The 20,112-nt window shown below is 40.7% G+C and overlaps 1 protein-coding gene across 1 annotated transcript in view; it reads right to left on the bottom strand.

Moving 5' to 3' along the window:
- PRMT7 (protein arginine methyltransferase 7) overlaps positions 1-20,112 on the bottom strand; it is a 36,527-nt gene that overhangs the window by 4,146 nt on the left and 12,269 nt on the right. Inside the window, exons 8-16 of the mRNA XM_007429172.3 lie at positions 16,719-16,899; positions 13,543-13,670; positions 13,161-13,299; positions 11,565-11,648; positions 9,613-9,660; positions 7,677-7,766; positions 7,017-7,178; positions 5,923-5,997; positions 1,504-1,664 (exon numbers count right to left, since the gene is read on the bottom strand). Of these exons, the coding sequence (XP_007429234.1) occupies positions 1,504-1,664; positions 5,923-5,997; positions 7,017-7,178; positions 7,677-7,766; positions 9,613-9,660; positions 11,565-11,648; positions 13,161-13,299; positions 13,543-13,670; positions 16,719-16,899 (1,068 nt within the window). The remainder of the gene's footprint in view (positions 1-1,503; positions 1,665-5,922; positions 5,998-7,016; positions 7,179-7,676; positions 7,767-9,612; positions 9,661-11,564; positions 11,649-13,160; positions 13,300-13,542; positions 13,671-16,718; positions 16,900-20,112) is intronic.

Raw genomic sequence — 20,112 nt, 5'->3', positions numbered from 1 at the left:
ATATGGCATTTCAGCAGGCTAGGAGTCAAGGGATCTGAGGATGAAATACAGGGGGGAAAAAAATCAGGATTTTTACACGGCAAGGCTCAAATTATAATTTTGCTAAATGCTACTTGGCACATTCTAAATGGCCATTTGGTACATTCATCGCCAAATTATGAGGGCTGGACTTTGCATTAAATGCTTGGTTGCTTCCTGGTAAAGTGTTATGACTTTTGTTGTTGTTTAGTCATTAAGTCGTGTCTGACTCTTTAGGAAAAAGAATCTCAGATGCAACTGCCCAACTTCTTACCGCTATGAATTACAGGATATTTTCTCAAAAAATTACATTTGATGTTTAAATAAGAATCGCACTGCAGACAAAATATTGATCTTTACGGCATATTCCAACATTTTACAGCTGGTACAGCAATAACACCATAATTGGGTACAACGATAACCCCACAGACTATGTATATGTTCAGAAAGAAATGTTCAGCCAGGGAACAGATGGCTGTATTTGGAAAGGAGAAATAAACATCATTATAAATCAAGTCATTCATATGGTACAACATAATTTATACATTATTCATTAAGAACAATATGTTACTTCATATGTGAGAGATTGTTTTTATTAAGCTATGACACTGCAAAACTAGTCTATTTTTAAAGAAGAGTTTTCTAAATGTTCAAATGCTCTCTTATTTCAGCTCCCAAACATTGTGTCCTCTGCCTGCTAGGTATTTAGGATGATACAGAATAAAACTGTTAATTCAAATTTACAATAAAATCTATTTTAAAACAAAGAGCAAACAAGGAAGGAGGGCAATCTTTTTAGAAAAAGACAAATCAACCTAACGGTATTAAAACCAGAAAGTACCCAGCAGGTTTTTGGTTTTTCACAAAAGCAGAAGAAAGAAGGAACCTCCTCCTTTCAAAGATTATTCCAGGACCAGATTGCTGCCACTAAAATGGCCGCAGCCTAGGTTCAATGAGGACCTCTAACCGGGGCCTCTAATGAGATTTACAAAGCATAATATGGAAGGCAACTATCTTTCAGTTATTCTGCTCCAAACAGCAGGGCTTTGGGTCCAAATTCAGTTCTCTGAAGTGTGCTGGGCAGCAGTGAGACAGCCCAACACAATACTTCAATCAATGGTATCAAACTTCATTGAGAGAGTAAGCTAGTCATGGCTGTCCATCCTTTCCTATCATCTTCTCGCCCGCTAGACCAAGACAGGTTTTCATTCCAAACGAGTCCAAGAAGATGCTGATTTTGTCAATATCACTGAGTATTGATATTTTATCAATATCACTTAGTATTCACTATCTTTATTAAACCCCGTAATACCCCTCAACCTTAAAGAGTTCCAAGTCAGTCAAGGTTATTATAATCAATGACAAATACAAGGAATGAACTATTGCTAAAGGCAGGGGCTTTGAATACACCAGGGTTGTGCTTCCTTAGTGTGTCCAGTAAAATACCATTAAAGATTGCACTTAGTTTTTCCCCAGAATACTGACCGTGACAGGTTTATGATGCCCTCTTTTGTAAGAGTATGTTCTGGTACAGCTTGCTGGAAGTCAAACATCAGAACTTTGAGGGGATCAGAGGTGGATTTGCAAGGATATTCCCACAGTGGATGTGGCTCGGCTTCCCTTGATTCTCGGAAGTCTAAGGAATTCTGAAGGACGTGGTAAGAAAAAATGGTTAGTGCTGCAGCATTCGGAGAGGAGCACTTCCTTGAAATTCAAAAGTATTGAAGGAGTAGGAAACTAAGTGGCCATGAACCACTCAGGACTGTAAAACGTATTTCACAAAGCATGAAGAATGGAAATAGTTTTAATGCAGGAGAGTTTTTTCAGATCATGAATTTATGGATTGGTTACTGTAAAACCCAATTCACTCTTAAGCAGCCAGGAAGGGAACCATTTCAGATTCTTTAGAGCCAGGTTGGACAGTGAGGGACTTCAGGTTTGGATGTGGCTTGACCACAATTGTTGAACATTCTGCCGGTTCCCAATCATTTTGAAGTGGCAGAACATATAACAATTGACAGATAATACTTAAAATGTAGGTCTATGTGATAGAATGGTTTGATGAAGGCTGCGCTCGGGGAGATAAGCATTTCCTTAGTCCCCAGCAGGAGTGTGGGAAGGTTAAGAAGATGAGACTGGCACCACCCTAAGGAATTCACGGTGTTTTGGCTGGCTGGCTTGGGAAGTTTAGATTCAGTCTGGAGAGATTCAGTCTTGGAGGTGGAAGCTAATAAATGCAACGGAACTGTATCTGTACTGTCTTGTGGAGTTCTTTGGGCTGAACCTGACAGTCTAGCAATTTAAAAAAAAAGTCCTCCCCAACCTATAAAATATATGAAAAATATCAGCTCTATCCAAAAACATGATCCAGTCCTCTCCATTTCCTCTTTGCTCCCCCAGCCCCCACCTCTACAAAAAAGGAGCTTTTTAAGACCATGGTATTATCCAGTGATTTATAAATTCAGTTTCCATCTCTCCTGCATCAGCCCTGTTCCAGCATCCTATTTACTATAGTAATTGGTTAGATGCCCCTGTCAGAACAGGAAAACAAGAGCCTCCCCCTAGGCTGCAACTAGCTTACCCTGTTTATTGTAAAAAAGCTAAGCAGTGTTGAACTCGATAGGAGACCACTAAGAAATCCCGTGGCTTTAGGCTAGACAGAAAGTCAAAGCCTTTTTCTACTGCTGCCAAGGACAGTACTTGGGCACATTCACAAAATCAGGGGGATTTGAACTCAACTCAGATGAGACATTTCTTTTACTACTGTTGTTTCATAAAAATCTGCATCCAATTGCATGCTCCTCTAAAGCCAGGGGAACAACAATAACCCATAATGGCTGGGTTCACCCACTGCACTAAACCTTCATGTGGTTTGTTTAGTTTTAGTTTAATGCAACATTAATGAAATGTGCAACCCAGTTCCGGCCCAACGCAACCCAGCCTCTTTATACAGGGAACCCGTGGCATATGCACAGATCCAAAGCAGAGGGTTTTACAAGAATCAGGAAAGAATTTGTGTTAATTAATTGGCGAAGGACTTCATGTTCATGTTTGCGCCCTTTTTACAGCAAATTCTGCTACAATCTCACAGCTGCTAATGTGACTCATTAAACCCATCATCCCAGACATTTCTAAGTAGTACTTTCAAATAACTACACATTTTTGCAATTAAGTTAATTGGCCCTATGCTCTCCAACAATGAAGGTTGAGAACTTGCAAACACCTTATTATCACAAAAAGGATGTGGCACAAAAGTCCTTGTGGGAGTACTCGATATTTTAAGTAACATCATTGGACCTTTGTTTCTTTGCACGGTTTTGGCTGCTGCAAGATTTGTATTACTGCAGCTGCTTTTTATTGTTTGCTTGGGATTGTTATATAATTGACCCACTGCAGAGTTCCATAATTTATTCTATAGACTAGTACTATTTTTAATGGCATGGAAGTGTTGCTGTTCCTGATTACGTTATTAGACTTTTTATGGGGGATTGTGTTTAATTAATTGTAGACCAAAGCTAGATCTGACATCTCACGAGATATGAATATTACCCAGCTAAGCCATTTTCCCCTCCTGATGTGCTGGGATTACAGCTCCCAGTTGGCCATGTAGGTTGGGAATTCTGTCAGTAAGGCCAAGGTTTTCCCCTTGCCAATGGCCCAGCACTGAATGCAAGGACAACCAGAAGTCTCTGGGAACAGAGGCCTCTGGTGATCTCCTGTAGAGGGCCTGTGGAATGGCCTTGAAGGACAGAAGGAAGAGCTGCTACCAAGGCAACACTCAGATAAGAGGGATTTGAGCCCAGGCCAAGAAAATAACTTGAGAAAACATCTCAGGCAAGCCCCTCCTTAGTTCACACACAGATAAAGGGAGGGAGGGGAAGCACATTCAGACTTGCAAGATTCTGTTACTATAATTGTTGCAATAAAAGTAGACCTGATCTACATGGCATTGGTTTCTTGGTCTAGTCTACCTTTTCGGGCTGACATCTCCTCACTCCAGGATCTTATTAGTGCTAAGATGTAGCCTAACTAGTTGAAAGGAATGCATGCACCAGCTGAGTCTGACAAACATGGCAGAGGGCAGCTGCTCTGGCTAGACAGCTGCCCAAGTAAAAAGTCCTCTTAGCTGGGCAAGCTCCCCTCTGCAAACAACAACAGCAACAACAACAACAACAACCAAACCCTGGTTCTCAGCTTGCACTCCATGGGCCACAGATCATATCCCCAAATCCTACAGGTGATTCCTTGTGCAGACACCATGGGATTATGGCATTCTAGCCTGAAATCTCAAAAGATTCTGGTCGTTTTATAGTAAAAAAAATAAAATAAATACATTTTATTTAATTGTGGGGCTGTACAATCACTCAAGAGGAAGAGTCATATATACCCTATTGTCCACAGACACCAAGTTTATTTTATTTTTTATTTTATTATTAAATTTGTATACTGCCCATCTGCCCCAGTGGGTGACTCTGGGCGGCTCACAATTAAAAAACCAAAAGCCTATAACAATCAAAATAATCCATAAATAATTAAAAACTGAATACCTTAAAATCCCCTATAAACCAAACCCCAAGTTACTGGCCTCTGTCTCACGTGGTGGACTGCACAGCTATAGATGGCAATGTCATGGTCCATATAAAGGAAGAGATGGGAAACGCTGAATTGGAAGACTCTGCAGTGTCATTTAGGTTTTTATTAGTCAGCTGAGTAGTAGTTATGGCATCATGATAGCAAAAGGATTTCTGGGTCTCAATGATTCAGCCTTCATTCATAATTTATTCATTATTCATTTATATACTAGATTGATACCTGACTTTCCTCCAGGAGCTCAAAACTATATACATAGCATCCTTTTGCAATACCTAACCCTGTAAGGTAGGCTGATCTACTCTCTATTTCAGCACACAGACATCCAGTCAGCTTCCCAGAGTGATGAAGCTGGGTCTTCTGTGTTAGTCCAACATCTTAAGCCCACATCACCCAAGTTCTCAATATGCATTTTCTGTTTCAATTAGTATCACAATATCAACAGTGTGTCATGATGTCTGCCCCTATTGGATAAACTATGTCCAAAATATGTTATTGAAGAAATGACAGATGCGGAACAACTTTTATCTGACAAGATAGAGATAATACCGAAAGTGGATTTACAAATGACAGGCCAAAAGAATGACTTGGAAAAGAATGTCTCACTGGATATACAAAAGAAACTGGCTGATGCTTTAAAAATCAAAAGGGAAATACAAATGATAAACCAAGAAAGTGACCTGGATAATTTTTTCTTATTGGATTTACAAAAGAGGCTTGTCAAAGACCTGAAGAACTCTGTGCGATAGGACAAAGAAGAAATGAACAGAAATCAAATCCTATGATAATATTTGAATGAACTAAAGATTAAGACTATTAGAAGTAAACGGAAGGAATATAAAGTTGGTTTATTTGATTAAGGTTAAACAAGATATGTTGTTACTTCTGGCAACCCTTCATGGACTTCCTGCTGACACCAGGATTGCAAAGATGATATTATGGATTTCCCTCTAGGTAAGGAATGGGATATGGAATGAAGAGATAATTGTAACTTTAAAGGGGTGAAAAGTCACTAAATTTGTTTATACCTATTGTGATGAAGGTTGGAAATCACTTCTTTACATGTTTCTTTTTCTCTATTATATTCTTACTTTCCTCTTCCTTCTCTCTTTTTTCTTCCTTTTTCCTTGCACTTTTTATCCTTTTTTCTCTTCTCTTTCTTTAAGTTTAGTTTGTATTAGATTTTACTATTATAATCAAAATTCTTAATAAAATTTTCATGTATATTCTAGCTAACACCATGTAAAGGGCTAATCTCCCCATAAGTGATAATTCATCTGGCATTTCACCAGGGATATTAGAAGGGCAACTCACCTTTATCATCTCATCCATAATGTGCACATCAAATCCTTCACAGGTACCACATGGGCTACGGATTCGCCACAAATCCTATGGGTGGAAGAAACAAATAGCCTTTCTCAGCGCTGTAAATTCTATTAAAATGCAAGAATCGGTTCAAAGTATAAGAAGTCTGCAGTGTCAAATCATATACTAGAAACTTATATTTGGCAGAATTTCTTGGCCATAAGGTGGCTAGTTATAGAACTGAATATGTCTACAAAAATATACTTAAATACCTCTACAATTATACAATGCATGTAAATAAAGTGAAAAGGATCGTGATGACTTCAGATACCTTAGAAGAGACAATATATTTGGTGAAAGCCTCAATGAGAGAGAGACAGGAAGCATAAGCTATTTGCAGATAATGAACACAAAAATCTGCATAAGATATAAAAGTGAAATGTGTGAAAGAGTGTAGACCTGGCCTTGGAAACGGGGAAGGAATAACTCAACAATTAAGAGAGGAGTTTCAAAAAAATTACTCATTCCTGAAAAAGAGGAAAGTGTGAGAAAGAAACTGAAAACAACCCCGCCTTGATTTTGTTTGGTCTAAAATGGAGTAGAGAAGCTCTTTCAAGATTATCTAATCCTACCCTACAACAGTAAGGTAGCATTCCTGGAATCCCTGCTGCGCTTGTTTCTTCAGACCTACCCATATTATCTTGACAGCTGAGCTTCCTGGACTGCTAAATGGACCCAGCAGAGGAAGCCCCAAAAAAACCTTAAGTAGTTTGATTCATCCTCTTGAAATAATTTGACATAATCAAATTATAAGCAATCTATGTTATTCACTGAATAAACAGACAAGCCAATCCTAGAGCATCATGCCTTCCCTTCATGAGCATGAGAAAATAATAGCTATGCCAATAGATATTAATTTGACCAACAATTTGTTGGGATCCGGGAGCCAAACCCAATTTCTTTGGCTTTCTATTGACACTCTGCTTTCCTACCCAGGTGCTCAGCACAATGTTCAGCTGGACTTATAAAAGATGTTCCTCAGACAAAAGAAGTTTGAAACTAAAAAATTACTAATGGAAATCAAAAAGACAACACTTTTTTACCTTGAATTCCACAGTCATCAGATGGAGAGAAGCTGCCTGGGGAAGGACAGTCACATCGCTGGCGAGATGACTTGCCAATGCCGTCCGGGCATACCAGAAATATAAATTATGCCACGGCAGCAAGCTTGTCGAGAAAAAGGGCTCACCGATTAAAAGGGATATCTCAGGGAAAAAGAAAGAAAGAAGGATATGAACATTTGAACAAGGCCTATGTGGATAGGGAAGTTGCAGGGAAAGTTTGTCCATGTTTCTCTCAACCCCAGTGATCTTTCAGTGTGCAAATGAACTGTTACTTGGTCAATCTCTTTTCCCTACATTGCAAAGCAACATATTTTACAATACCTGGCTAAAAAGAAAACTGTAGCTGTAATCTTATGGCCCCTGAAACAGTCTCTTGGAGGACACAGAACTGATCTTCCGGAAGGAAATGCAACCAGAGACAAGGCTTTAACCAATTCTTCCAGAAAGCTCTTTTGGTTCTAATTTTTCAAGTCTTGGAAATCCAAATTTAGGAAAATTCCCCACAGAGAGGGACTGCTGGGCAAAACTAGCTGAGGATCAAAAGGATCCCTCTTCTCCTAGTTTCTTCACTTTAGGTGGAGGGAAACACTTCTGCACCACCTCAATTTCCCATTAGAATGGCCTTGTCAGACCTCTTACCTTTCTGTCTTCAAAATCGGATGAGATTAATGATTCAGGATGCTTCTCTATAATTGTAATTTTATCTTCCAAATGGTTGGCCGTAAAAATCTTTATGGGGGGAGGGAGAAAAACTGTTAATGCTCTTGTGAATGATTAAAAAAAAAAATCAATGGGGCAGGGAAATAAAAGCATTTACAATATTGATTAAAGAATTAAAATACTCAGTTTTTATTTTTATAAAATATACGTGCGCGTGTGTGTGTTTATATTATATTTATATAAAACATAAAGACAAAATAGGAAGACAAACACCCTTTGTTCCTGCAAATAAGCAGGAGCAATAATAATAATTCCCATGGTGATGGGAAACTCTGTGGCCTTGCAATGCAATTTCAAACTATCAATTGGCAATCGTAAGAACTCAAAGGCATGAAACTTGCACCTCCTTCCTTTACTCTTCCCTTTACCCAGGAAAGGAGATTAGAGCTCCTGGTTGGTGCAAGTCAGAATGTATTGTTTTGCCCAAACCTATTTTATCCAGTTTCCTACTGTACACAGCTGTACTTGCTGCAGGTGCTGCTTTCAATTTGGAATCCTCACCCAGGACAAATGATGGGTATTACGACACTCCCCCAGGGATTGTAACTACTGGAAAAGCCTTAAAAATAATCTGCATTCAAATTTTCCACATCAAAATCTCCGCAATTTATTCTTACGAGGTCCCTTTCTGATAGCACAGATTACAGTTGTGCAACTTACAAAAGAACACAGTAAAGTAATATTCCACAAATTCTGCCACTTGGCCATGATTAATGTTCTCCCGATCTGCTCTGTGATGGGCCTATTTGCTGCACTTGGGATGCGTTACAAGCTAATATTCGGTCTGTTGTATGAGCCTCTTGATATTTCAAGGAAGACCATCCATGTCTGCATCTACGTTCCTGGATGGATATATTCACAAGATGGTTAGGGAATATTGGTCATCCTAGGGTAACCCGTCCCAGCCATGTGCCTCCTGCTGGCTGGGAATTATGGAACTTGTAGCCCTTGACACATCTAGAAGCTAGAGGGGGCTGCTTTAGGGTCTACTTTTGTTCATCACTTGCCTTTGTATTTTGAAGCCCTCACTTGAGCCAGCTTAATTGCTCCCTCAGCTACCTTTTTAAAATATATTCTTGATATGATTTTAGAGATTATCCAATAATAAGCTCATGTTATTGAGAACTTTTTTTTTTTTTTGGGAAAATACTAGGAGCATTAATTGGCCAAGAAAATTGCTACTACTATTTTCTAACAAAAACTGTTTCCTTAGAAGTCTTTTATTCAATTCCCAATAGTCACTTCCATTTAATTTCATTTCTTAGCTCTAATTTTCTTACTATTCCATCAGTTGTCTCTCTAGGGTCCAATCCTTGATTTTAAATTAATGTTCAGATACAGGACATGGCTTTGATAGATTTTTTTTTAAAATCATTCTCTAATATAAGAGGTTCTCCTTAAGAAGTCTATGAAAGTGTTTTTAAAATATTAATATTTCTTTAGAGAGCTTTCAGAGAGACACGAAAAATGTTAGAAGAAAACAGACGTTAAAAAAAATTGAAAATGGGTGAAGACTGCAACAAACAACATCACCACAATCAGGTTTTAATTCTACTTCCCCTTCCCAAGTTATGTCAATATGCTGAAAATGCTCACGCAAACCTCCACCACTGCTACCACTGTCTCAATACTCTATATTGATTATTTTCATATTTGACTAGTAAGAATAGCAAGAAGTTAAGCTCAACATGCAAGATAGGCATAGGCTACTAATGTTTCACGACCAAGGTCATGGTGGGACAATGGTGAGTCAATGAGAATTCACCCAAGAGGAAACACTACGCGTGAAGTCACAGTGACCTTGAGAGGCAACACTGTATGTTTGCATACTATTAACGGAAGAGTTATTACTTACTTTCTGCATGAGTGAGTGAGAAAGCGAAGAACTCTCCAGTGTAAACACCTAAAAGAAGAAGAACGTGATGCTGCCTTCATTATTCTAAACCAGTTTAGACCTGTGAATTTCGGGGGGAGGATACTTGTTCCCCAACAATGTAGGACAGGTTTGGCATCTCACTGGGGACATTCTGAGGCTCTCTCCCATATTCTCCCTCTGGGAGTGTGCAGACACCAGTCACCAAGCAACACTCTGCATCGGGCAAAAGTCCAAAATGCCAGGTTCCTTAGCAGATGCCTAAAATAAAAAATGATTCTTCCAAGCACAATTCTCACAGACCCTTTCTCAGAGTTGTTGAACAGAATGGGTTAGGGTTACAGCAGTGTTCTCCCTTGGATGCTGGCTGGGGAATTCTGGGAGTTGAAGTCCGCACATCTTAAATTTGCCAAGGCTGAAAAACACTGGGTTACAGCAAAGGAACTACATCATATTAAAAACAATTTATCTCCTTGTACATTATGGGGACATTCTGGTTTCCTTTCTAGCAGTTTCCTGTGTTCCAGCAAGGAAACTTCTTCTTTCACTGGTAACAGAGAAGCTTCCAGCTGGCTGTGTATATAACAGTATCCTGCATCATTATCAGGTTGGGAACCAACCACTACATAACATCACAGCTATCCAGACAGCATCTTTCAGTCTTGTGTATGGCAAATGGCTGTTTGTAGGCTAGGATACCTTTTCCAGGCTTGTCCTGTCCTCTGAGAAACCTCACAAAGAACACTAGCAGTGAGTTCACCCCACTGATGCACAAGCATCTGCTTCACAGGAGTTAATTAATTAAACCAATAAGAATCTGTCTGTCCGCTTGTGTGATAAAATTTATGAGTTTCAGATATGAATGCTATAGTGTCAGCTTGCTTGTATTCATGACCTTTAAAATGTTGAATATATTTTTTCTTTCTTTCTATTGTGATTTTTCATGCTACCTGAAATCTACAACCTCAGACTGATTATTGATGTCTGCTTATGACCTGGCTTTTTAACGACGACTAATTAATATTACTCCATGTGGTTGAGGTTTAATGCTTTGTTTTAAATACTGACCCTTGTTAATATACGTACTACAGGTAGTCTTCAGTTAACAATGGAAATTGGGACCGAAATTTCTGTTGCTAAGCAATGTGGTCATAAAGTGTGACGTCACGTGACTGCATCGCTTAACAATGGCAATCCCAGCACTCCTTGTTGCTGTCGTTAAGTGTGGATCGTGGGCTGTTAAGTGAGTCCCAGGTGGCTTGCAAGCAGGCTGGCAGGCAGGTAAGTGGCTGCTGCTGGGCAGGGGAGTGTGTGTGCGTAGCTCACAAGGTGCAGCATGAGCAACTCACCCAATCCACTTGCAACCTTCTCTGCTGGCTTCCCCGTTGACTTTGCTTGTGGGAAGCTGGCAGGGAAGGTTGCAAATGATGATCGTGTGACCACGAGACGCTACATCCGTCATAAGTGTGAGCTAGTTGCCAAGCACCCAAAATGCAATCACGTGGCCGTGGGGGTGCTGGGATGGCCTGAACTTCAAGGATTGGTCGTAAGTTCCACTTGCTCAGTGCTGTTGTAACGTCAAACAGTCGCTGAATGAATGGTCATCAAACAAGGACTATCTGTGCAGTGTTCTTAAACAGTTGACCCAATTACCCCTTTTCCCAATCTCAAATAATGTAATTACCCCACAGAAAAAACAGACTGTTGTTTTACACAAGCATCTCAGCAGCGGCACCCCCAAACTGGATCCTTGACTCACAAACAAGCAACTATAACTTGCCCATTACCTCCAATTTAAAAACTACTTATAATATGCTTTTGTGTCTCTCCCTTTTGTGTTTTAGGGTTGTGTGTGTGTGTGTGTATGTCTATTTCCCTTTATTTTTATATACTAAAACAATACTGTAAAAAAATTAAAAGGGACAGCTTTGTACCTTTTCTGCTCCAAGTCGATGAGCCAAGACAGGGAGGAGGCTACCGTCACTGATGCTCAGGCAGACACTGTTCGGCTTAAAAACCTTCCAAAGAAAACAGGATGATCTCAGTAGTTTCGTTCTTATCAGACACAAAGAAAAGACTGCAGCATTGTTTTCTAAAACTACAAGTTGCTACTATCTGAGAGCTGTCTAAAAGTCCCATCCCTCAAACAGCATTTAGGATACTTCAAGGAACAAATAGACGCATTATTTACAGTAAGCAGGCATATATCCACAAGAGAAATCCATAGTATCGCAAGTATCTTCAGGGCTGGTTTCAGAAACACCTTATTTTTTTGCCTGAGGATTTGACCCATTAACTTTTTGCAAAACAAGGCTGGTTAAAAATAGGCCCATTCATTCAAACAACTGGCCCTCCCAAATAAATAAGCAGGGTGATTTCTAAGAAGGAGAGCCAGTTTGGCATCAGGCTAGAACCTGGGAGACTGTAAGCTCTACTTCCGCCTTAGGCACGAAGCCAGCTGGGTGACCTTGAGCCAATCCCTCTCTCTCAGCCCTAGGAAGAAGGTGGCAATGGCAAAACACTTCCAAAATCTTGCCAAGCAACCTGCAGACAAAGGTCCGAAAAACCCAAAAGATTTCTAAGAAATCTAGTCTTCTTATATTACTTGAGGAATCCTACCATGATACTCTAACAAGGAAACTCTGTCCAATAAGCTCTCATGTCCAGTGCTGTTTTTGTTCAATTGATGCTTGGCAAATTAAGATCAATTTTCACTGCTGTATACTTTCAAATCTCTGCCTCCACCTCTGTATGTCATACAAGAAACGTTTTGTCACAGAAATATGAGATCTGCTACTTTTTACACTTGGGTGAATAATAGCTTATTATCCCAGAAAGATGATATGCAAGATCACAATAAATAAGACTGCGTAGCAGGATTTTGAAGTTGCATTAATGAGTCACCATATTTCAGACTTTGAAGTTCAGAAATAATGTAGCCCAAGAGACATCTGAGGAAGCTTTACTTAAATCTCAGAGGTTAGGGAAAACAGATGAATCCAAAGACAAATTCTGCTTACAGTTCCTTAGTAAAAGTTGTTCTACAGAATTAAATTTTAATCAGAGAATTTAACCTAGCTTGACAACATTATGGAAGTTACTGTTTTGGTTCATACTAAATTCAATAAATGTATGTAAGCACATATTTAATAAGGTTAGTGGTTTACAAAACTCTAATTGCTGTAATGAGCATGCAGTTCCTTACCTTTGGTTTCTTAATTTTTATTTTACATCCTATTGTCTTATTGTTTAAAGCAGTGTTTCTCAACCCTGGCAGCTTTCAGATGAGTGGACTTCAGCTCTGGCTTAAAGGCTTTAGCATCTGTCACATCAGCTGAGGATTCTGCAGACTGCAATTTGGAAGATGCCAGGTTGGGAAACAATGTTTTACACAGACCCAGAAAAACAAATTACTGGTATTGTTTGCAATGGAAGATTAAGCAGGGCTGCACACTTATTATTTCCCTACTGAACAAAGCAACACAGACATCAAGGCAGGAAGAAGTCATAGGTGATACAATAAATCTTACCTTCTTCAGAGCTTGAAGGTAGTGAGATGTGCGGTTCCAGTCATTGAGTTCTCCGAACCGTGGCCGGTTCCATAACAGGTGGGCCTGACACCTACACACTGGCCTCTCGGTGTGTTCAGAAGTCTTTGAGTCTTCATTTCTAGAACCACAAGACTGAACATTATCAGCTCAGTGGCATATGTATCTCAAACCATTTGTTACCTGAGCCAAAATTATGGAACAAAGGGATGTTTACGGGATCCTCGGAATTGCCAGATTGTTGTCCCACATTCCTTCACATTAATGACGATCCACAATTCAGTCATCAAGAAAGTAAGCCTCTCCAGTCTAAAACACTTTCTTTGATCAACAGCCCCGTTTTCTATTTCCTATCTTGAGTTACCTGCTTTTTCGAAGGTTATACCATACAGAGTAATCATCACGAAAAGCAGTCAAGTCCACGCTCTGGCCTTGGGAAACAAGTTCTTCATTTGGAAGGAAATACACACACTGCATCCAATGATCTCTCCACTGAAAACAATGAAATAAAAGAGTAATTTGAGAAAGAAGCAGAGCAAATAATTGATTATTTCAGCAATGCCATAGAAAGCTCTCATTGGGGAACTGGGCAAAAAAACATGGACCCCAGCAGCAGACTATGGGATCATCATTTGATAAGCATGTTGGCAAGGCCACTGCTCAGCATTCATTTTCCATTTGCTATAGGGCTGCCATTATGGAAGATATTACACACAGACAAAAACACACGTGTGTTAGAAGAAATGTAAGGCCCCTGAAATGAATCTTGTTATTTAATAACTGTTTTGAAGGCTAGTAGAGCGTATCCACGAACACCAACTACCAGTCAGAAGACACAATGAAAACTCCTTAGTCTCACAACACATGGACAGACTTAACCATAGTTTCAACTGGGAAACTGTCAGCATCTTAGACCAAGCTAAATCCAGAAATGTGAGGGAATTCCTGGAAGCTTGGCAGCCATCAACAGGCACATAGAGATAAACAACATCTACACACTATTCAAAAGAGACAATTGAAAGGAAAACAAAAGACCAGAGCAGCTCCTCACCAGCAATCATCACCCAGATAAGCAGAGATTAACACCAAGATTATCACCAGACACACAATCAGCAATAAACAATACCCTAATCAAGGAACTACCAGAGGAAAAAAATAGAACAAAACAACCCCCCCCCCCCGCAACACTGGCAGGGCAAGCCACTGTATATAAACAGAGAGCAAACCCCACTCCATTCTAGCACTGAAGATGTTACCTAGCTGGGTAACAAAATGTTTGCAAGAAAACAACCAAGCTCAGAGAACCCCAAGGACCCCACAGTTCAACCCTGAGCTACACATATTTGCTTCTATTGGTATTTGTTTGTTTGTTGTGCCTTTAAGTCAGTGTTAATTCCTGGAGACCGCCTGGACTACTCCCTGCAGTTTCCTTGACAGCATTTTCAGAAGTGGTTTGCCCTTGTCTTCTTCTTCCCAGGGCTGAGAGAGAGGGACTAGCCCAAGGTCACCCAGCTGGTTTTGTGCTGAAGGTAGGACTAGAACTCACAGTTTCCCGGTTTCTAGCCCGACGCCATAACCACTACATCAAACTGGCTCACTAATGCCTTTGAGTCAGTGTTGATTCCTAGCGACTGCCTGGCAAGTCCCTGCAGTTTTCTTGGCAAGATTTCAGAGGTGGTTTGCCCTTGCCTGCTTCCTAGGGCTGAGAGAGAGAGACTGGCCCAAGATCACCCAACTGGCTTCATGCTTAAGGCGGGGCTAGAACTCACAGTCTCTGAGTTTCCATCCTGATGCTGTAACCACCGTACCAATCTGACTCCAAATGCTTTTTATTACTCCTGTAAGAATCTCAAAGGGATGTGACCTTAAGGTGTGAAAGTCTAGCATGCAAAGAAGTGAAAATGTGCAATCGGGGCAGCAGTTGGGAGGGATATCAATGCCCCTTGACTTTACCAAGCCCATTGATGTTAGCCTACAAAAAAACAAGCATGCTTCTACCTCTGGTTGGGATTTAATACTAAAAGCTGGATATTTCATAGTATCTTCCCAAGTGACTATTCACTGCATCATGTTCTCTCTTCTGTCAAAGGATCTAGGGAGGCTGACACCATTCTTCTGCATCAACAGATCTTAAGTGCCTCTATCAGCATGATTTGGACACTATAAACTCCAGCTCAAAGAAAATGTGCTGAGAATATGCAAACTGACATAGCCAGACCTCCATGCAGCTGAATTATTTAAAATGGACCACCAACCTCTACTTCAATTGCGTTAAATACATCCGTGTGCCTTTTGCCTTTGCCTGACACGTAGAGCTGCATGCACAGGGGTTGGTGGATCAACTGAAGGAGATGTCATGGAATTCCACATGGAGATAATGCTGCCCCTTCCTTCCCACCATCACCCACAATGGCACACCCAAACTCATTTCAAGATCAAGGCTAACAACAATGGATTTATTTATTAAATGTATATGCTGCCCCACTCCCAGTGACTCTGGGTGGTTTACAATTTTTTTTTTTTAATTAAATCAAGAAAACAACATGAAACAAAAAAAAAGCAAAGATGGCAAAGATAACTAACCCAGATGGGAACAAAGAAAAAAGGGAAAGGGGGCCTCACTCATGCTTGCTAAAGGCCTGGGTGAAGAGCCAGGTCTTCAGGGCCCTTCGAAACACCAGTAAGGTGGGGGCCATTCAATTCTTGGGGGGAACTTCATTCCAGAGGACAGGTGCTGCTACAGAGAAGATGCGCTTCCGGGGTCCTGATAATGGCATTATTTAATTTAAGGAACCCAGAGACTGCCAACCCTGCCAGATCGGATCAGCCAAGCAGATACTATGGGAGACAGGTGGTCCCTCAAGGAACCAAGCCCTATGCTATGTAGAGCTTTATAGGTAGCCCCCAGGACCTTAAATCACACCTGGAAACAAACAGGCAACCAGTGCAACTTACGAAGCAGAGGTGTTTCGTGGGCATACCGAGGCGTGCCCATCACTGCCCAGTCCACTGCATTCTGGATCAGTTGAAGCTTCCAGGTAGTCTTCAAGGGGAGCTCCATGTAGAGTGCATTGCAGTAGGCAAGCCATGAGGTGACCAGGGCATGAATGACTGTCTGAAGGCCCCCTGATCTAAGAAAGGGTGCAACTGGCACACCAGATGAAGCTTTGCAAAGGCCTTCCTGGCCAGAGCTGCCACCTGCTCATCGAGCAGGAGCTGTGAGTCCTGGAAGATCTGCAAAGTGCAACCCCATCCAAGGCCAAAGACAGAATATCCCCAGATCTGGGCAGTCCAAACACCCACAGCCACGTGGTCTTGGCAGGACTGAGCCGGAGACAGTTGTGCCCCATCCAAACCTGCACGGCCTCCAGGCACCGGGACAGAACTTTTGACAGCCTCAGGGTAGATATAATTGGGTGTCATCAGTATACTGATGATACCAAACACCAAACTGGCAGATGACCTCACTCCGTGGTTTCACGTAGATGTGTTTATTACCATGAAAATCTTAGTAAGACAACAAACTGTTAGAAGACTTACCGGACTATCTTCATAAGGGCTTTGTACCCAATATGGGGCCAACGTGCATTTTATGGATCCAGAAGGGTTCATGTCAATCTCCCACCAGGAAAGGACCACTTGGGCTTTGCCAGACTTGGTAGGTTCCAGCTTCACTGTGTAGGATGCAGAGGCTCTGCTGACTGGCTTACTGAAATCTATACTGTGGAAAACAGTGAACTGAAATCAACTCCTTTTAAATGACACCTTTTTACTTGGGTTGTTAATTGTTAAGCAGCATTTGTTCATTATGTAAGCAGATACATAAAATAAGCAGAAAGCATTACGGTCAATGTAGATAGTCCTTGGTTAACGATCATTCGTTCAGTGACCCTTTGAAGTTACAGCGGCACTGACTGAATGGTACTTACCCCGGGTCTTCAAAATTATGGCCACTGCAGCATCCCCATGGTCACATGATCAAAATTCGGGCACTTGGCAGCTTGTCCACACTTATGATCACAAGGGTGCTTCAACTCCCCCACCTGCCTATCTCCCCCGCCATCTCTGCCTTTTTGGCTAACCTGCACAGCGGCACTCCTCAGTGGCAGTGGCAGCACTGGGGCAGAAGCAGAGGCTTGGGGCTTCTGAAGCCTTCCAAAGCATCACAAGAAGGGCGTGCATGATTTGGAGAATGCATGCACGGCCTTGGGAAGAGGGCCTGGCATGGCCAGCAACTGCCTTGTATAGGGCCAGGCCAGGCGCGCCCTGTCAGCAGTGGGAGGAAGAAGAGAGTGAAGGTCAGCTGAGCATGGCAGGGCCGGCAGAGTGCAGGGCAGTAGGGGTGGCTGAGGCTTTGGCACTGTAGCAGCTGGCCATGCCATGAGGCTTTAGGTGGCACTCCTCAGCGGTGGTGGTGGCGCTGGGGTTGAAATAGAAGCCTGGGGATGGCAGTGGCCAGCTGAGACTGCTGAAGGCCACCACAATGCAAAGCCCCAGCCACCCACTACCACAAAGGAGTGCTGTTGTGCTAAGGTTAATGTAGATTTTAAAAATCATTAGGTGAGATGTGCCATTTTGAGAATACGGAATAAATACAAATTCAGGATGTGCCCAAAAATACCTCTGTGGCTGTCAGCACAAGAAGCATTTTATAGATGAGAAATGATAAGCAAACATAAATGGTTAACTTATCGTGATATATTAGAGTTCTTTCAAGGAGAATGTAAAATAAAATCAAGAGAAGATCGGGTAGCAGAGGGATATACTTGTCAGTAGTTTTCTTATCTACAACAATCAGAAAGATTTAAAGTAGACAAAAGATTTTATGGTTTTGAACAATGTAAGACTGAGTTTGAAACAGAACAATGTTCAAATGATTGACATGTTATTGCCAAAATGTATACATTTTTATTGAAATTTGAAACAGAGGAAAAACAAGTGAAAGAATGTATGATAAAATGGGCTAAAAATTTTGGTTAAAATATACAAATGGAACAATGGGAAAATATGTGGTTGAAAGGATTGAAATTTTCATTATGTTCTAATCTTAAAGAGAATTTTTATAAAATGATGTACCATTGGTATATGTCACCAGAGAAATTGGCTAGAATGTACAAAGGCATTTCGAATTTATGTTAGAAATGTGAACAGGAAGGGACATTTTATTACGTTTGGTGGACATGTAAAAAAGCCAAAAAGTTTTGGATGCAAACACATACTAATCCAGAAGATCTTAAAGACTGATATACAATTGAAACCAGAGGCTTTCCTTTTGGGATTGATGGACAGACAGCTGGAAAAAAGTCATGGAACTCTGTTTTTATATATGATAATTGCAGCGAGATTATTATATGCTCAAAAATGGAAAGACTCGGCACAATGGAGGAATGGTTGGTGAGGACAATGAAACTTGCCAAGATGGCCAAACTGACTTCTTTGATTAGAGGAAAGACAATATCTACATTTACTGCTGACTGGAAACTCCTTATAGACTTTTTGCATGAAACAGAAAAAAAAATGATCTTATGATTTATGGCTTTGATGATTAGAAAAAAACAGATAATAGGAAAAAAGAGAGTTTTTCTTTTTTGTAACTAGTAAGAGGTAATTATGTAATTGTCCCTTACCTTATGCAGGCTCAGAGCTGGGAGGGACCAAGCCGGGAATGGCTTGGATCAGGGTGGGTCCTGGCCTAATGACCGGTGGGATTCAGTTAACAATGGCAATGGGGTGTGCTGGGATTGCTGTTGCTAAGCGATGTGGTCACATGACATCACGCTTTATGACTGTATCGCTTAGTGACGGAAATTCCGGTCCCAATTACCATAATTAACTGAAGACTACCTGCAACGAACCAAACTTCAGTTATATAAACTGAAGTTGTAGCATATGAATTTCATGAAGAGAGACCATTATAGTTAAGCGTTCAATGCCTTTTGTCAACAGCGTCATATTTCCATTATTTTATCTTGGAACCTCTCTTTTGAATGCATTAATAAACTACCCAGTGTGTAATAATCTAAGTTATTTAATGTTAGTGTTAATGAGACAGTATTAGTCCTCCTGATAACAAAGCTAAAAGCAACATGTATATTAAAAAATACATATAATAAAATAATATTCTGGCTAAAAGCAAAACAATCTCTGAAACAACAATGGAACAGGCCTTGTGGTTCTTGCAAGGGAATCCCATTGGGGGTTGAGTTGGGGGTTGCGAACGAGGCCACCTTCTTTCTGTTGCCCACCATCCTTATGGATTTCCATAGACAAAGGGGAGTAAATAAACCTTTTGAAGATGATCTTAGATCATGGATGGGCTTCATGTGGTGAAAGTGATTCTTCAGTAACCTGGATTAACTATTTAGGAATGTAAAGAACAAGGACCCAAATGTCTGTATTCTGTACCAGCTGAAGTTTCTAACTCCTCTTCAAGGGCAGACCAGCCTACAATTTATCACAGCAATCCAGGCTACATGTACCCAGTTCATGCCTAACTTAGGGGAAAGCTGTTTCCCCAGATAGTCATAACTGACACAGCAATCCAAATTGATAAAAACCTGTGAAAAAGTTCCCAATTGTCTTTTTACAGATCGCATCAAATTAAAAAACTCCCAAGGTATAAACTTTACCTATGGGGGAGTACAACCCATCCAACTCAAGACAAATCCCTTCATCAGGATCAAAGGTTTACTCATCCATCATATTTCTGCCTTCTGTCGATTAAGCTTCATCTTGCATAACTATAGCAATGATGAAATACTTTTAAAAGAGGTTATAAGTGGGGGGGGGGATTGCAAAACCTATGCCACCGGGAAGAGTTCTGGGCATTTAAATGCAAATCAGATGGTTAAACCTAGTGGAGATTTAACAAAGCTATGTTTTTATTTTAAAGAAAAAAAAAAAGATTGCGTAGTGAAAATCATCACTGCGCTGC

The sequence above is a fragment of the Python bivittatus genome, unplaced genomic scaffold (genome assembly GCF_059951505.1).
Source record: "Python bivittatus isolate LINGU-HERP-01145 unplaced genomic scaffold, Pbiv_v1 ctg000190_np1212, whole genome shotgun sequence".
NCBI classification, from domain to species: Eukaryota; Metazoa; Chordata; class Lepidosauria; order Squamata; family Pythonidae; genus Python; species Python bivittatus.
The sequence above is the reverse complement of the archived record's forward strand: the minus strand, read 5'-3'. Positions and strand labels throughout refer to the sequence as shown.